The 14,767-nt window shown below is 40.7% G+C and overlaps 1 protein-coding gene across 2 annotated transcripts; it reads left to right on the forward strand.

Annotated features, from left to right (window-relative positions):
- Nucleotides 1-944: 944 nt before the first annotated feature.
- LOC125206710 (zinc finger CCCH domain-containing protein 44-like) lies at nucleotides 945-8,912 on the forward strand. Of its 2 annotated transcripts, XM_089064395.1 has the most exons (11): nucleotides 945-1,470; nucleotides 1,707-1,786; nucleotides 2,597-2,784; nucleotides 3,074-4,214; nucleotides 4,338-4,465; nucleotides 5,221-5,280; nucleotides 5,359-5,409; nucleotides 5,636-5,706; nucleotides 6,088-6,242; nucleotides 6,284-6,355; nucleotides 6,440-8,912. In XM_089064395.1, exons 1-11 carry the CDS (start codon nucleotides 1,175-1,177, stop codon nucleotides 8,713-8,715), a joined length of 4,518 nt encoding a protein of 1,505 aa, XP_088920521.1. In that variant the 5' UTR covers nucleotides 945-1,174; the 3' UTR covers nucleotides 8,716-8,912. The 2 variants fall into 2 exon arrangements, with proteins under 2 accessions (XP_088920521.1, XP_047961909.1); XM_048105952.2 differs by lacking the exon at nucleotides 6,284-6,355 and having other exon boundaries at nucleotides 946-1,470.
- Nucleotides 8,913-14,767: the final 5,855 nt, after the last annotated feature.

Below are 14,767 nucleotides of genomic sequence, written 5' to 3' on the forward strand. Positions count from 1 at the left end.
AATGCCAAGTGTAATATATTTTAAATTTAAATAATTATTAATTAAATTAAAAGGGTATTAATGTCAAATCCTATATGTAGTAATTATAACTAACTACTTTCTCTCTCCTTAAAATCATCTCAAATCTTTAAATTTACGTAACTCTCTCAATTTAAATTATTTTTTCGCAAAAAATATATCAAATTAAAAATAATTTAATAAGAATTCCAACGAGATCTCAATTGCATATGTTCCGACGATGTTCGGGTGATGAAATATGATAAATTATATTTCAATTTTCGTACATGTTGATAAACAGCTATTTTCAACAAATGCAACAAAAAATCTCAATATATTGTAGGCAAAACCTCAATATTATGCATGTCCAATCTCAATAAAAATGTGTTGATATTTTCTTGTCCTTGTGTTGATATTTGTAATACACAATGTTGATATAAAAAAACACTCACGAAAATTGTCATATGATAACATAATGACGATATTACCCTTTTGTTGATATTTTGTCTACTATTTATTGAGATTTTGTGAGCTTTAATCTCATCCACTCATTTTAAAATCCAAGGGTGGAGATTTAGTCTTGATTTTGGATTAGGGTTGCTAAAAGCATTATAATAGGACTCTATAAAGGTGATGTTCAGTTTTCTAGATAAGATATAAACTAGAATTGAGTTATGAAATTATTTTAGTTATATATGACCAGTTATTCATTAGGATTGTAAATATATTCATACAATTTAGGAAATCATAATTAAGCAATGAAATTATTTTAGTTATATATGACCAGTTATTCATTAGGATTGTAAATATATTCATACAATTTAGGAAATCATAATTAAGCAATGAATCCATATTTTTGTATACTATTGACACCAATTCTATTCCGGCCCCACCAACGTGACGCGCGGCCGTGCTTTGACTCTGCTCCATTTCATCATACACTTGCTGGGTGGTGGGTGGGGGAGGTGGGCACGCTACTCAAATTCCACTAATTTACTCGTATTCATGTTTTCCAAGGAGAAAAGATTCATTCCTCCCATCTCCATCTTCAATTTTGATTCAAACTAATTTAATTTTCTTTTTACTTTTCTGGAACGGGTTTGAATTTGATGAGAATTGATGGTCGTCTTGGGTGGATTGGTTGCTGGAGGAGTTGAGATTTTCTAGGGTTTTGGCTATGGAGAATATAGAGACACTGTTAGCTGCCGTCGCTCAGACCACGGGCTTCGGCGATGAGGACCCGGTGGTTTCTACTCCATCGGTTGTGCATCCTTCACCGGCGGTGGTAGTTCCAGATCTGACTGCTGCTGCTCCGGTTGTCTGTGAGAAGCGTAAGCGAGGACGGCCGCCGAAAGGGCAGCTCACGGCGAAGCCTCCACCGATTAAGAAGGTGAAAGTTGAAGTTGAAGATGAAGATGAGGATGTTTGCTTTATTTGCTTTGATGGAGGCTCTCTGGTACTCTGTGATCGAAAGTGAGTTTGTAGATGATGAGGATTAATTGCTAATTATAATTGCTGTCATCACTTTCTCATCTAGTAGACCAAGTTTTTGTAGAATGTGTGGTTGATTCCGTTGCGTCTCTGTCCCTCCATGTTTTCATATGGCAGATTAATTGTTTGTTGAATGTGTTTATGTTAGTAGAATAAGTAGTGGAGTAGTAATATAGATCCAATTTTGGGATATAATGAGTTTATGTTGTTTTCTTTAGGGGTTGTCCGAAGGCGTACCATCCAGCTTGTATCAAACGCGACGAAGCCTTTTTCAAATCAAAAGCTAAATGGAACTGTGGTAAGTTGGCTTTAGTTTCATTTGAAGAACTAAGAATTTCAATGTAGTTCTAATGTTCTGCACTGCATTATAACTTTTAGTTGGTTTGTGGTGTTGTGCGATTGACTAACAGACCTATGAACTTGCAATGATATTGTATGTGGCATGCATTTCCCACATATAATTGGAAACATCACCTCTTTTAACTCCCTTGATCTCTCCAAAAACAATCTCACTGCAGAAATCCCACTTTCTCAAGGAATTAAAGCTCAGACCAAAAATATTTTGGCAAAGTTCGTGGACCAAAAAATGTTCTCTCAATGTTTTAATGAAGAAGAGAGAAGAGAGAGTAAATAGACTGAAATATCCTTCCTGGGCTTGAGGGTATTTTTGCCAAAAAAAAGTTTGAAACAGTAAAAAAAAAGTAGTAGCTTAAATGATTCTCCCTCCGTCCCATGTTACTCGCACTTTTCATTTTAGGCCGTAAATTTGGGATTGATTTTTTAGTATAATTAAATTAGAATTTTAAGTGTAATGAGACATCACTTAATAAAGGAGCTCTTAACTTAAACTAACATATTAATTAAATACATTAATTCTAACTTAAACTAGAAATAGTGTAAGTAGTCTGTGACATTCCGAAATGGAACAGTGCAAGTAACATGGGACGGAGGGAGTATTAAATCAAACTTCATGGACCTCAGATAATTGCCCCTTTGCGCTACGCGCGCTTAACAAGTAACAACACTGGTTGAAGCTGAAGTAGCCTGTTGGTTTTAGCTTTTATTCTTTCATTCATTAAGTCCGTTGCTTTGCTTTTATTTCTTCCAGGGTGGCACATATGTAGTGGATGCAGGAAGACTCCTCATTATATGTGCTACACTTGCACATATTCGTTGTGTAAGGGATGTACTAAAGATGCGGATTTTGTGAGTGTGAGAGGAAACATGGGGTTTTGCTCAACATGCATGAAAACTATCATGATGATTGAAAATAAAGATCAAGCAACGAATGATTCAGTATGTTGATATTTTCTTCTGCTTTCATTAAATTAAATTCTAATAATTGCGTAGCTAAATTGCAGGTTTATTGAGTAAGTTTGTTGATGAGATATGCTTCATAGTGAGGAAGGCTTCGTTATTCATTATTTTGGCATCAACAATCTATTAATCTTTGTCATAGAGATTTCTCTTGTATAAACTGATTATGATCATGATTACTTTCTTTTTGTACCTAGAAATCTTTTGTCGATTTTTAATTCCATTATATGCATACTTGTGTTCATTCTACTGGGCTTATCTCGTGCAGATTCAAGTAGATTTTGACGACAAACTTAGCTGGGAGTATCTCTTCAAGATGTATTGGGTAATCTTAAAAGAGAAATTATCTCTTACACTGAGTGAGCTCACTCAAGCTAAAAGTCCCTGGAAAGGTGTGGCTGCAGTGACGCGTAAGCCGCGGTTAAATAATGCAGTTCCCTCTTCAGTTGGCGCAGGTGTTTCTTTGTCACATGGGGGTACTGGACATTTCGAGTTGAATAAGCCCCATGTGGAGATAAATTTGGTACAAAATGATGTGTTAAGAACATCACTGTTGAGTAACGGCCACCATGTCAAGAAACTAAACAATGGCAATGGAGAACATGGCCCAATTTACAGCAATGAGACTGTAAAACAGAAAGTCGCTGATGAGACGAGCATTGCCAAAACCAATGACAAGCCAGACGTTAAGGAAGTTGTTCATGAGCTATGCATTAAAAAAGATCTAGATGATCCATGCATCGTCAAAAATACTAACAATCCGGGCATTGGCAAGAACACTAACAGCATAGAGATAGACAAGCTGGCGGTTGACAGTACTGAATGGGCATCTAAAGACCTCTTGGATTTTGTTAAACACATGAAGAACGGCGACACATCTTCTTTATCACAGTTTGATGTCCAAACATTATTGGTTGAATATGTGAAGAGAAACAATCTCTGGGACCCACATCAGAAGAGTCAAATTTTATGCGATCAAAGGCTCAAAAATATATTTGGAAAGCCATATGTTGATCAAACTGAAATGTTGAAGCTTCTTGAATTTCATTTTGTTGTAAAGGAAGATACTCAGAAAAATCCGTTCTTTCCTGCAAGAGCTGTTAGATCTGCTGCAAGTAATTTGGATGCTAATGGAAAAATAAATGGGTCGCCAGAGCCAGTGCCAAGTAACAGAAGAAAGCGGAAAACACGCAAGAAGATTGAAAAAAGAGAAGCCCAGCTTAATCTGAATGAATATGCTGCAATTGATGTTCATAATATCAGTCTGATCTATTTGCGGCGTAATTTAATGGTGACTCTTGCTGAAAATCGTGAGAGTTTCAATGACAAGGTTATTGGATCTATTGCAAGGATCAAAATATCACCCAATGATCAGAAGCCAGAAGTTCATAGGCTTGTCCAAGTTATAGGTATAGTGCATGTACTTACTGCCTCTTGCTTTAGCTGTTCCTATTTGTTTCTCTGCACTGCTTGCTAGAACTTGTTTGTCCTGACATTAATTTTTTCTTCAATATGTTATATTGATAATTCAGGTACTAGCAAGGTGGCCGAGCCTTATAAAATTGGCAACAAGACAGCAGATGTCATGCTTGAAGTGTTAAATTTAGACAGAAGAGAAGTTGTATCTATCGATTCCATTTCAAATGAAGAGTTTACTGAGGTAACAAAGGATATCTTATCAGTCGTTTTTTTTCCTAATCTCTGAGCTTTAGTTTGATTTCATATATTTCTTGAGGTTATGTTCATTCATGAAATGTTTGTTTATTTCACACACACATATACTCCCTCCTTTCCTTAGAGTTGTTTCTTTTCGGCACAAAGATTAAAAAAAAGATGTTTAGTGTGTTAAGTGGAGGGTGATCAAAGTAGGAGAGAGTATTACTTTTTGGAAAAAAAATTAGAAATGATCCCATTATCTTGGAACTTCCCGAGATGGAACAATGACTCAATTAACAAGGGACGGGGGGAGTATTATTATTTACCAATCTCAGTTTCCGTATCTGCTATACATTTATGTGTTCTTTGTTCATCGTGATGCTCTCGGGTGTATTTAGTTCGTTATGAAAGAAACACCTTATTGCTTGTTTAATGTTCTAATAATATTGAGTGTAAGATCGAGATTCTTTCTTCTGTGTAGTCCCTTCAAAAGTTATGCATTGATAGATCATTAAACTTATTTATGAAATATATATATATGTTCAAATTTAATTTTTTTAAAAATTATAGAAATTGCAGACTTATGTGTGAACATGTGGTAGGATTGTGATATATAGTATCAACATATACTTATGTGGACTCTTGCATCAGTCAGGAAGATACATTTGCTAGCAAGAAAGTTGATTGCACAGCCATGAACGCACATATTTTTTTCCTCAAAAGTTGTGTATGAGTGCTATAAACTTTTCTTTTATTCAGGACGAGTGCAAATGGCTACGTCAGAGCATTAGATGCGGTCTTGTGAAACAATTTACTGTTGTAAGTCCTCATGTTCGCTTCTTAATCTGGTGTATGACTGCAACGTTATCATACCATTTATCTGTTTTATTTTTGCAGGACGAGGTAAAAAAGAAAGCCTCTGCACTCCAATCAGTTAGAGTTAATGATGTGAGTGTGCTGGTTCTTCTTATCTGCGAGTTTAAGTTTTGTGATCGGTTACCAGTTACCACAATATTGTTCTTCCAATTTCCAAAGCACCATTTTTCTTCTTGTGCCTTTAAAGGAGCAAGAATGAACACTACATCTAATCCATAGTTTTTAAGTTATTTCCTTTTTGTTACTCTTAATTATTGTGGCTGTTGTTGGTTCTGATTTTGTAATTTTCTGAACACAGTGGCTTGAGGCGGAAATATTGCGGCTAAGTCATCTTAGAGACCGAGCTGACGGGAAGGGGATTAAGAAAGAATATCCTCCATCTATTACTACTGTATTTATTATATAAATGTAATTATTGCATTAATACTTTCTTAAATTCTTGTGCAAAAACATTTGGTTTTCAAGATTCAAATACCCAAACTTCTGGAAAATCACTGATGTCTTCCCTGTTTAAATCATTAGATGAATTTTATCATCATGTCTCTGTCCTGCACTTCCAATATTTCTGGGAGAATATTGAGTTAAACTTTTGGGGCTTTTTTATCCCACATTTGGTATAGATAGTTGACAAAATAAGATTTATAATAATTTATTCATTATTTCTAGCTAAATAACATCGTCATCTTCATCTTCATCTTCATCTTCATATACTTTTTTATGTGTTTCATTAAGTTCCTTGACTCTCATCACGCTTAGAAAAAATGCTGAAAGATTACTGTTGCTAAAATCACCTGAGGAGCGCCAACGCAGAATTTCTGAAGTCCCAGAGATACATGCTGATCCGACAATGAATCCAAATTATGAATCAGAAGAAGATATCAGAAGTAGTGACCACAGTAAAAAAGGTACATCCAACAATACTCTCCGGTGCAGTTTATCTATGAAGATGAATATGCTGGGTCAAACTATTCTACATTTCCCAGAACTGATTATGAGTCCATTTCTTCTAATAAAAGAGGTGACATTCAGTTGTATATATATCAATGAAATGCTTGCTCTTCCTCAATTTAATATGAAGAAATTTGCTATACATCTTATTCAGGCAAAGAAGAGCATTCTGTAGAGGTGCAAGATAGAATCACGGAGAAAACAAATGATAGTGCATCATATGATCTGGAGAAACATACAAACCAGATTGATATTGGTTGCTCACCTTCTGGTGCTGGGAATGATCAAGCCATGGAAAGGTCTGGGTTGGAGACATCGACTGCAATTGCCTCCATCGGAAACTCACAGCCTGCTGACAACATAGAAACTGAGAAACTTTGGCATTATCGTGACCCTAATAGTAAGATTCAAGGACCTTTTTCCATGATGCAGCTGCGGAAATGTAATAGTACTGGACTGTTTCCACATGATATGCGGATATGGACCAATCACGAGCAATATGACTCGTTACTTCTAACTGATGCTTTGGATGGGAAATTATATGCAGCACCAGACATGTCACATAAAGCCTCTTCAAATTCACAGGAAAACGGGCCCACTGGGGGAGCTGTCCCAAGCGAGGGTACAAATGGAACTACTAAAGATGCTAAACAAACAGAAAATGCTGGGTGTAGTAATTCAGATGGTTTGCCCGACAACGTTGCTAGACCCGTGAAAGCAGATGAGTCTTGCTCCTCTGGGTGGCCTCGATGTTGGGATTTGCTTAAAGATGGTAATCCAATTGCTGATAATGTCCAATTATGTGATCTGCTTCCTCCATCAAAACCTGAGACAAGAGATGAACCTTTGACAGATCAAGGCCAAGAGAGTGATGAATTAAATCTTAGTTCACAAAATGGAGAAAAGAATGCTGTTGGGCCGACTCAAAATCCTATGCCCAGTGAAGATGAACTTCGATCTCAACCTAAAGATGATGACAGAAGTGGTCAATCTTCCGATGGAAATTTGAGATCCCTGAACATCAACTTGAGCTCAACCATCCCTGAACCTGCGCCGGTTTTGACTTCTGTATCAACGTCGCTGGTTTCAAGTAAACAGCCTGAGAATATAGATGTCTTGGATCTTCTTAGTCCCACCTCGAAGACTCAAAACCAGCATTCAGTAGATGCAGATATTCCTGCGCATGGCACGAGTTTTCTGGAGCTGCTGAGTCCTGCACCAAGATCCAACAATGAAGATCTGGCAGCTCAGGAAACTGACACGAAGCCTGGGTGTAAAAATCTTCCTATGCCTAATTCTGGCCCCGGCTGGATTGGTGCATCTAATCTAGGGATTGGTGGCATCCAGCTCCCAGATGTAGCTGATGAATGGTGTGGATATTCCCAGACACAGGCTGCAAGACCACCTATGCAGGAATGGGATTCTGCTGCAGGGCCACCTGAAGTCACCGGGGAAAATGCTGATGCCTCTGCACCCGAAGCCCTCCATCTTTCTCATGCTCCTCCGTCCCATACTCCATCGAATGGACCTAATTGGCTTGCTATAATGAATGAACCAATTGAGTTTGTTGCTCTAGGTGAGGATTCAGTGTCTGATCTGTTGGCTGAAGTGGATGCTATGGAATCACGAGGCGTTCTGCCTTCGCCTACTTCAGCCATCAAGTTTGCTCGGGAATTGCTTGAAGATTGTAAAGACGATTGCTTTAGTTCAATTGAGGGTTTTAGCCCAACCCCAGAACCTCGAAAAAGTGATGCATTCAGCTCCACCAGCGATGTACATCTGACATCCCAATCCTCTGCCCCATGTAAACCGAATGGAACATCTCCAGTTGACGCCTTCGATTTTTTCCGAAGGTCGAGCGTGAATTCATCTGCAAGCAGTGAGGGTGAAACAAGCGCTGCAGCTCATTCTGGGGATCCCGGTTCGGAATTCCACCACTCTCCTGCACCGAACCAAGAGATGGTCGGTACTGGTGCTGGAGCAGCCATGGCTCCTGGGCTGGGATCCGATGCTACGGATCCCAGTTGGGGACAGATGCCGGGCAACATCAACCTAGTCACAGTGCAAGGTAATGTCAATCTCGTCCTCAGAGGACCCACTGCCCAAGGGATGGCGAACCTCCCTTGGGGAACGAACCAGGGCCCCCATTGGGCCAACCCAAACTCGATCAGGAGCCCTAGAAACGGAAGTCAGCCATGGGACGGGCAGCGCACGTTCGGTGGTGAGAGGTTCAACTGTCCTAGAGAATGGGGGGGTTATCAAGGTAGTGATCCGGGATTCGGGGGCGGGAGGGGCAGGCCACCGTGGGGCCGTCAGCAGTACAGCAGTGGTGGATATTCGAGGCCTCTTCCAAAGGGGCAGAGAGTGTGCAAATTCTACGAGAGCGGTCGCTGCAAAAAAGGAGCTTTCTGTGATTATCTTCATCCATGATTGTTGTGTTCTCCTACACTTCGTTTTAGTAACTTTTTTGTTGTATAATTGATTGTTGGAGTAATCTCTCTCTAGGCTCGGATATCTTTTTTGTACACAGTTAATTGTGAGAGTAATCTCCTTAATTAGCTGTAGATTTGTACTTAGGGCTTCATTTTAACAATAATATAATATATTGCTACTCTAAGATTCATGTATGGCAAACTTTATCCCTTCGGAATTTAGCTTTGTCGACTTACTTGGACGGCTCAAACACAGTGGGAGTTGGATAAAGTTTGTACAGTATTCAGTGAACGTGGCAGTCCTACCATTCTATCTAATCCCTATCTCCGGACCATCCCAGGATGTTTGGCACTTTGATAAATGCGGCATTTACACAGTGAAGTCTAGATATAATGTTGCATCACATTACCCTCAAAGTTTGTGAAATCCTATGGCGTGTGTTACACAATGTGTTACCGAAAAATGTCGCTTACAACAACGCTGCATATTTATTGATACTATTTGCGTTTGCAGCGCCTCGGATGAAGATCTCATAGAGCGGTTTATGAATGTCTTCGCGGTGGACTTGATTTTACCAAAGATGATGAGAACGTGAACTCATGCCCTGTTGACTTGTCATAAAGCAAGAGCCGTGTGACAATATCTTTAAATATATAAAGCCACAGTTTTTGGCTCTCTCATTTTGGCGCCCACTTTAAATTTCTTCCAATCATATGTTAAAATATTAGAAACCATCTTGAAACATATAGTAAACATCGGAAAGGTTAAATTTCTACAACAAAAAGCTTGTGCCAACTCTCGAAAGAGTCTTCAAAGAGTGCAGCTACCTTTGTGACCAAGTGGTAAAACAATTACCTTCAAATTAACTGCCTTTATATGTTTAAATCAAGAGTTAATAGTGTATCTCTTGGTACTAAAGCTGATTATATTATCAATCAATCACATAAATCAAATCAGTTTGCAAATAGAACCAAAAAATCAATCTCAAACTCAAAGTAACTGAAAGATTTTAGGGGGAATTAGTGATGCAAATTGATCTTTAAATACCAATTGCAATGATACAAATTCATCTTCACCTCTTTCTACCATCTTACTATTAATGTTGAAAATTCTGATAATTTTAACATTTAAGGGGAAATAGAAGAGCAGAAGAAGAAGTGAGAAGAGAGTGAAGAAATATGTAACCGGATGTTGTGTCGTCCCTGCAGTATAAGTGCATAGTTGAGTTTATAAATCTGAAAGTGGAGACTGAAGCAATATAAGTGCATAGTTCAGTTTATAACATTTCACATATCTTGAATTTTACTAAAAATTTTCACGTCTTACGTGTAGTTGGTCATTCATACGAATTAAGTGGACAATGTAATTTTTGGTTGTTGTTCTGAGATTCGAAGGATCACTAAATCTATGGTGTTTGGTTAACCGGCTTAACCTTCCTTTGATCATCGTCATCGTGGTTTTCTATATTGCAGGGAAGAGAGAGATTCAATGAGAAGGAGGAGGCGACACAAAGAGTTGGGTTGAAGGTTTAGATTGTATGTGTATTTAAAAAGGCTGAAGTAGATATTGAGCCTTTATGTGTATTTTTAATTTTGATTTTAATTTTAATGGGCCAAATACCTTCTCCAATTCTAACCCTTCCAAATTTTGCATTTGATTCTATGTTTTACTTCTTGATCTTTCTTTAACATCTTCTTTTTAACAAAAAGTAGAACTAAATTCACTTAAAGAAAAGTTTAGATTCAATATGCAATGTGAGAATACAGACATGCAATAATAATAAAAATCTTCCCTACACATGCATGAATTTAAAGTACAAAAATCAATTAGGATAAATGAGTTTCAACCCATCCCCAAAATTCTCGGCACCTTCAATCATTCAACCTAGGCGAGGAACTATCATAACATAACTCATCAATTCATGCTTACAAAGTAATAGAGACAGACAGAGGAGAAGCTTATTTTTACCTTTATTAAGAAATCTTTTTAAATAATAACGTGAGATTCCTAAGCTTTATGTTGACTATGATGGAGAAATCTTTAAGAGAAAAGTAATGGATGAATGGAATAGGAAGATGTAATGTCGAGAGTGGAGGTATTTGTAGCGGCGTAGGGTGGCCAGAGACGTTGTATTCCGATGAGAAGGGGGAGAAGCCGACTAGCCGAGAATGAACTTCGGAGGATAAGGAAATTTTCACCCCATTTTTTTTTTCTTTTCCTCACTTTGGAAAACCAAGTTGAAATTACACTTTTTATTTATTTTTTATTTTTTACTTGGTTTATTAAATTACATGAGGATGGTGTCATGGCATAATTTAAATACTTCCAAATGTCACCAAGGTGTCGAAAATGAAGAGATTTGGTGTCTATTTTCTAATTTCTTTTTTTTTTAAATATCTTTATATGTATATTAATATAACCAATATAAATTGATACTACTATCTTACCAATCCCTTCTCTAAGCAGTATATCTGACTTTTGGGTACATAAAATACTGGTTTGATTGCTGGACTTGAATTCGTTAAAGATCATGCATTTAAATTAAACATTTTTGGACTGTCAACAATATTTATATAATTACACAAATTCTAATAATATAATGGCCCATTGATTCGTTGTCATATTTCGGTAAATACTTAATATAATACTCCCTCCGTCTCACTTTAGGAGTTCCGGTTTACCATTTTTGGGTGTTCCACTTTAGAGCATCCGCAATGGTCGGCTAGCGACCGGCTAGCCGATTCGTCGCGCTAGCCGATCGGCTAGCCGAACCATTGCAATCGGCGAGGGCGATTTCGGCGAGCGGATCGGCGTGGGCTGGCCGATCGCTCGTCGCTGGCCGAAGCGCTAGCCGATCGGCTAGCCGCCATTGTGGAGGCCCGATCGGCCAGCGATCGGCCAGCGCCGATTTTCAATTTTTTTTTTAAAAAATCATATATAAACGCGATTTTCGTTTCATTTTCATTTGCACCACTTGTTTTAACGAGTTTTCTCTCTCTCTAACTTTCTGTACAAGAGCATCATCGAGCGATGGATCACAACAACGAGTCTAGTTCGACGACGAGCGGATCTCAGACTCCCACAGTACCCGTGGGATCTGGATGGGGGCAGATGGGCCCGGGGTTTAACATCCCTTGGAATCAGATGATGGGGATGATGGCGGGTGCGCCGGGGGGGCGATGGGGGGGAACCAGGGGGGAATGCCGTGGGGGATGCCGGGCGGCGGGCAGGGGAGCGGCGGGCAGTCAGCACCCGGGTGGGGGGGGGGGGGGGGTATGCCCCAGATGCAACAGCAGATGATGCTGCAGCAGATGATGGGGATGATGTGGCAGGGGGGATGCCGCACGGTATGCATCCCGGGATGCCGGGGGGTGCAGGGGTCACCGGGAGGGGACGCGGTATATCGGCCCTCGCTTGATTTTTTGACGGCTTCGTCTCACACGTCGACCCCGGTGGAGACGCAATTCTCTGGCGATGACCTTCTGTCATTGCATGATATGGGGATCGATCTCGGGAACGATGATACTCCCGTTCCAGCGACGCCGGCCGCGCCGAAGAAGAAGACGAGGGGGAAGGGGAAGGGCAAGGCGGTCGGCGAGTCATCGCAGCCCGCTGCCACTGGCCGGAGGAAGTGGACGGAGGATGAGTACGCCGGGGTGGCCAAGGGGTGGTTGGAGGTGTGCGACGATCCACTGGTTGCGAACAACCAGCGGGTCGTCAACATGTGGGCGAAGATCAGAGCTGCCTATAAGAGCCACTGCCCGCACGGGAAGGACTTCAGCAACGAGGAGGTCCGGAAGGGGTGGGAGCGCACCAGGGCCGCGGTGGGCCGTTTTGCGAATTTGTACGCCAACGCCCTCCGTCAGCTCAGAAGTGGGCAGACTGAGGACGACGCCCGGAGGATCGCCGCGAGTCAGTTCCCCTTGGAGGGGAAGTATAAGGAGTTCACCTTCTGGGAGTGCTTCTTGTTGTTGAAGGACTCCGAGAAGTTCCGGGCGGGGTGCGACGCTGGGTGGCCGAAGAAGCAACGACTTAACTATAGCGGCGACTACAGCGGCAGCAGCGGCGGATCCTACGACCTCCCCCCGGATGCTGAGGAGTTTCCATCCCCTCCTTCATTTACTGGTCGCCCCCGCCCGGTTGGACAGAAGCGGGCGTAGCGGGCTGCGAGGGGCGGATCCCCCCTATCGCCCCGCGAGGTCCAGTCCTCCGCCCTCCCAACCGCCCAACTCGAGTACACTCTCCATTCGCGTAACCAAACGTGGGCTCAGATGTTACAGGTCTTCCGAGAGTGGAAGAACGCCACTGACCCCACGGAGAAGAGGTTTCTTTACGAGATGCTCGAGAGCATGCGTGCTGATTTAGAGATCGCGAGGTCACGGCTGGGGGGTTCCGACGTGGGCTCAGATACCACGGGTGGCGGCAGCGGCGGCGGCGACGGTGGCGGCGACGACGAGGACGACGGCGACGGCGATGAGGAGTAGAGAGTGGCGGGGCTCGTGTGTTGAAGCCCTTTTTTAAAAAAAAAAAATCATGTACTTTTTTTTTTAAATCTTTGTACTTTTTTTTTAATGGAATGGATTCTTTTTCCCGTATATGTGTCGTAAATTTAATTCCGTATATCGCAATTTTAATTCCGTAAATGTAGTATATTTTGAATTGTTTTTATTGCGGCTGGCCTATGGCTGGCCTAAATCTGACGTGGCAGGTGGTTTTTTTAGTGTTGCTGACGTGGCAGGGGAGAGAATGGCTGGCCTATGGCTGGCCTAAGCACCATTGCGGATGCTCTTAGGAGTCCCGGTTGAAATATTCCATAAATGGTATTAGGCCCCACATTCCACTAACCTTTTTCCACTCACATTTTAATATAAAATTAATATAAAAAAGTAGGACTCATATTCCACTATCTTTTTTCACCAACTTTCCTTTACATTTCTAGGAACTCGGGATGTGATAGTACAAGTGTAGTGTGTGTGCAGTGTTGCGATATTCAAATAAGGCAGGTTCCCCAGATCCAGCAAGTCCACTAGATCACTTGGTCTAGGAACTCGTAGGTTGTGCGGAATCCCGGTCGTCGGACACACAAGTACTTCCACGCTTCAAAAACCCTCAACTACTTTACTAAACCTAGTATAGGGAAGTAGGGATCGATCCCACAGAGAAGGATGCGTAAGACTCGTAATCAAGGATTTGGGAGTATTTTTGGTGTTGGCTGCTGCCACGCATTTTCTTGGGTTGAGGAAAATTAAAATTAACTTGACTTGGGAATATTAGAAAGAAACTTAACCTAACAGCTAGACCTAGGAGATAATTCTACGGTGGGACCACATCTAAGAAAAAGCAGAGTACGACTGAAAAGTGGCAGAATAACTAACTCTCGTACTAACTGACAGTGACATCGTCTTCTACAACCAAATTTGCATAAAACTTCTTGAGAAAACACATAAGCAAATCAAAAACAGGGCTACTAACTTGAAATCAAATCTAAGCATAAATAACAAAGAACTTAACAGATCTGCATACCTAGACGAAGTGAAATAGAAAACAAAGGAAATTAAACAAGTCTATCAACTACTGTTTCTTTCACACGCCAAAACCAACTTCAGACGCTAAATCCACTCCGGATCCAAGCGTCCGACACGGACTCCAAACAGAAGAAATTCTCCATCACGTCAGATTTACAAATTTAAGCTCCGAACACTCAATCAACCACAGATCTGTCACCAAATTCCACATCAAACACCTCAATAACGAAATAAGCAGAGATCGACATAGCAATTTTAAGAATTACGCTAACAGCAGAGAGATCTAAGCAAAATGACTTGAAATTAAACAGCTAAACTCAGATCCATGAGCGATAAGCAGTTAAACATCATCAACATCAAAGTCGACTCCCAAAAGTGAAGTTCGACGGTGGAAACTAGCAAGAAAAACAGCTGAAAGTAAAACAATTGTATCTTCGCCCTCACTAGGACGGCGTTACCAAACTCGAGATCTTTAGAAAGTACCCCCCCCTATCACGATTATCCCAGAATTTTTCCCAAGTGTG

The sequence above is a fragment of the Salvia hispanica genome, chromosome 2 (assembly GCF_029641045.1).
Source record: "Salvia hispanica isolate PSC_SH4W2 chromosome 2, Shi_PSC_v1, whole genome shotgun sequence".
NCBI lineage: Eukaryota > Viridiplantae > Streptophyta > Magnoliopsida > Lamiales > Lamiaceae > Salvia > Salvia hispanica.

Bases quoted from the DNA above. Each gene is read 5' to 3' on its own strand.
- LOC125206710 (XM_089064395.1), top strand. From the start codon at position 1,175: ATGGAGAATATAGAGACACTGTTAGCTGCCGTCGCTCAGACCACGGGC. The intron at 4,215-4,337 runs GTATAGTGCATG...TTGATAATTCAG, and splicing joins TAGGCTTGTCCAAGTTATAG to GTACTAGCAAGGTGGCCGAG. The intron at 4,466-5,220 runs GTAACAAAGGAT...TCTTTTATTCAG, and splicing joins CAAATGAAGAGTTTACTGAG to GACGAGTGCAAATGGCTACG.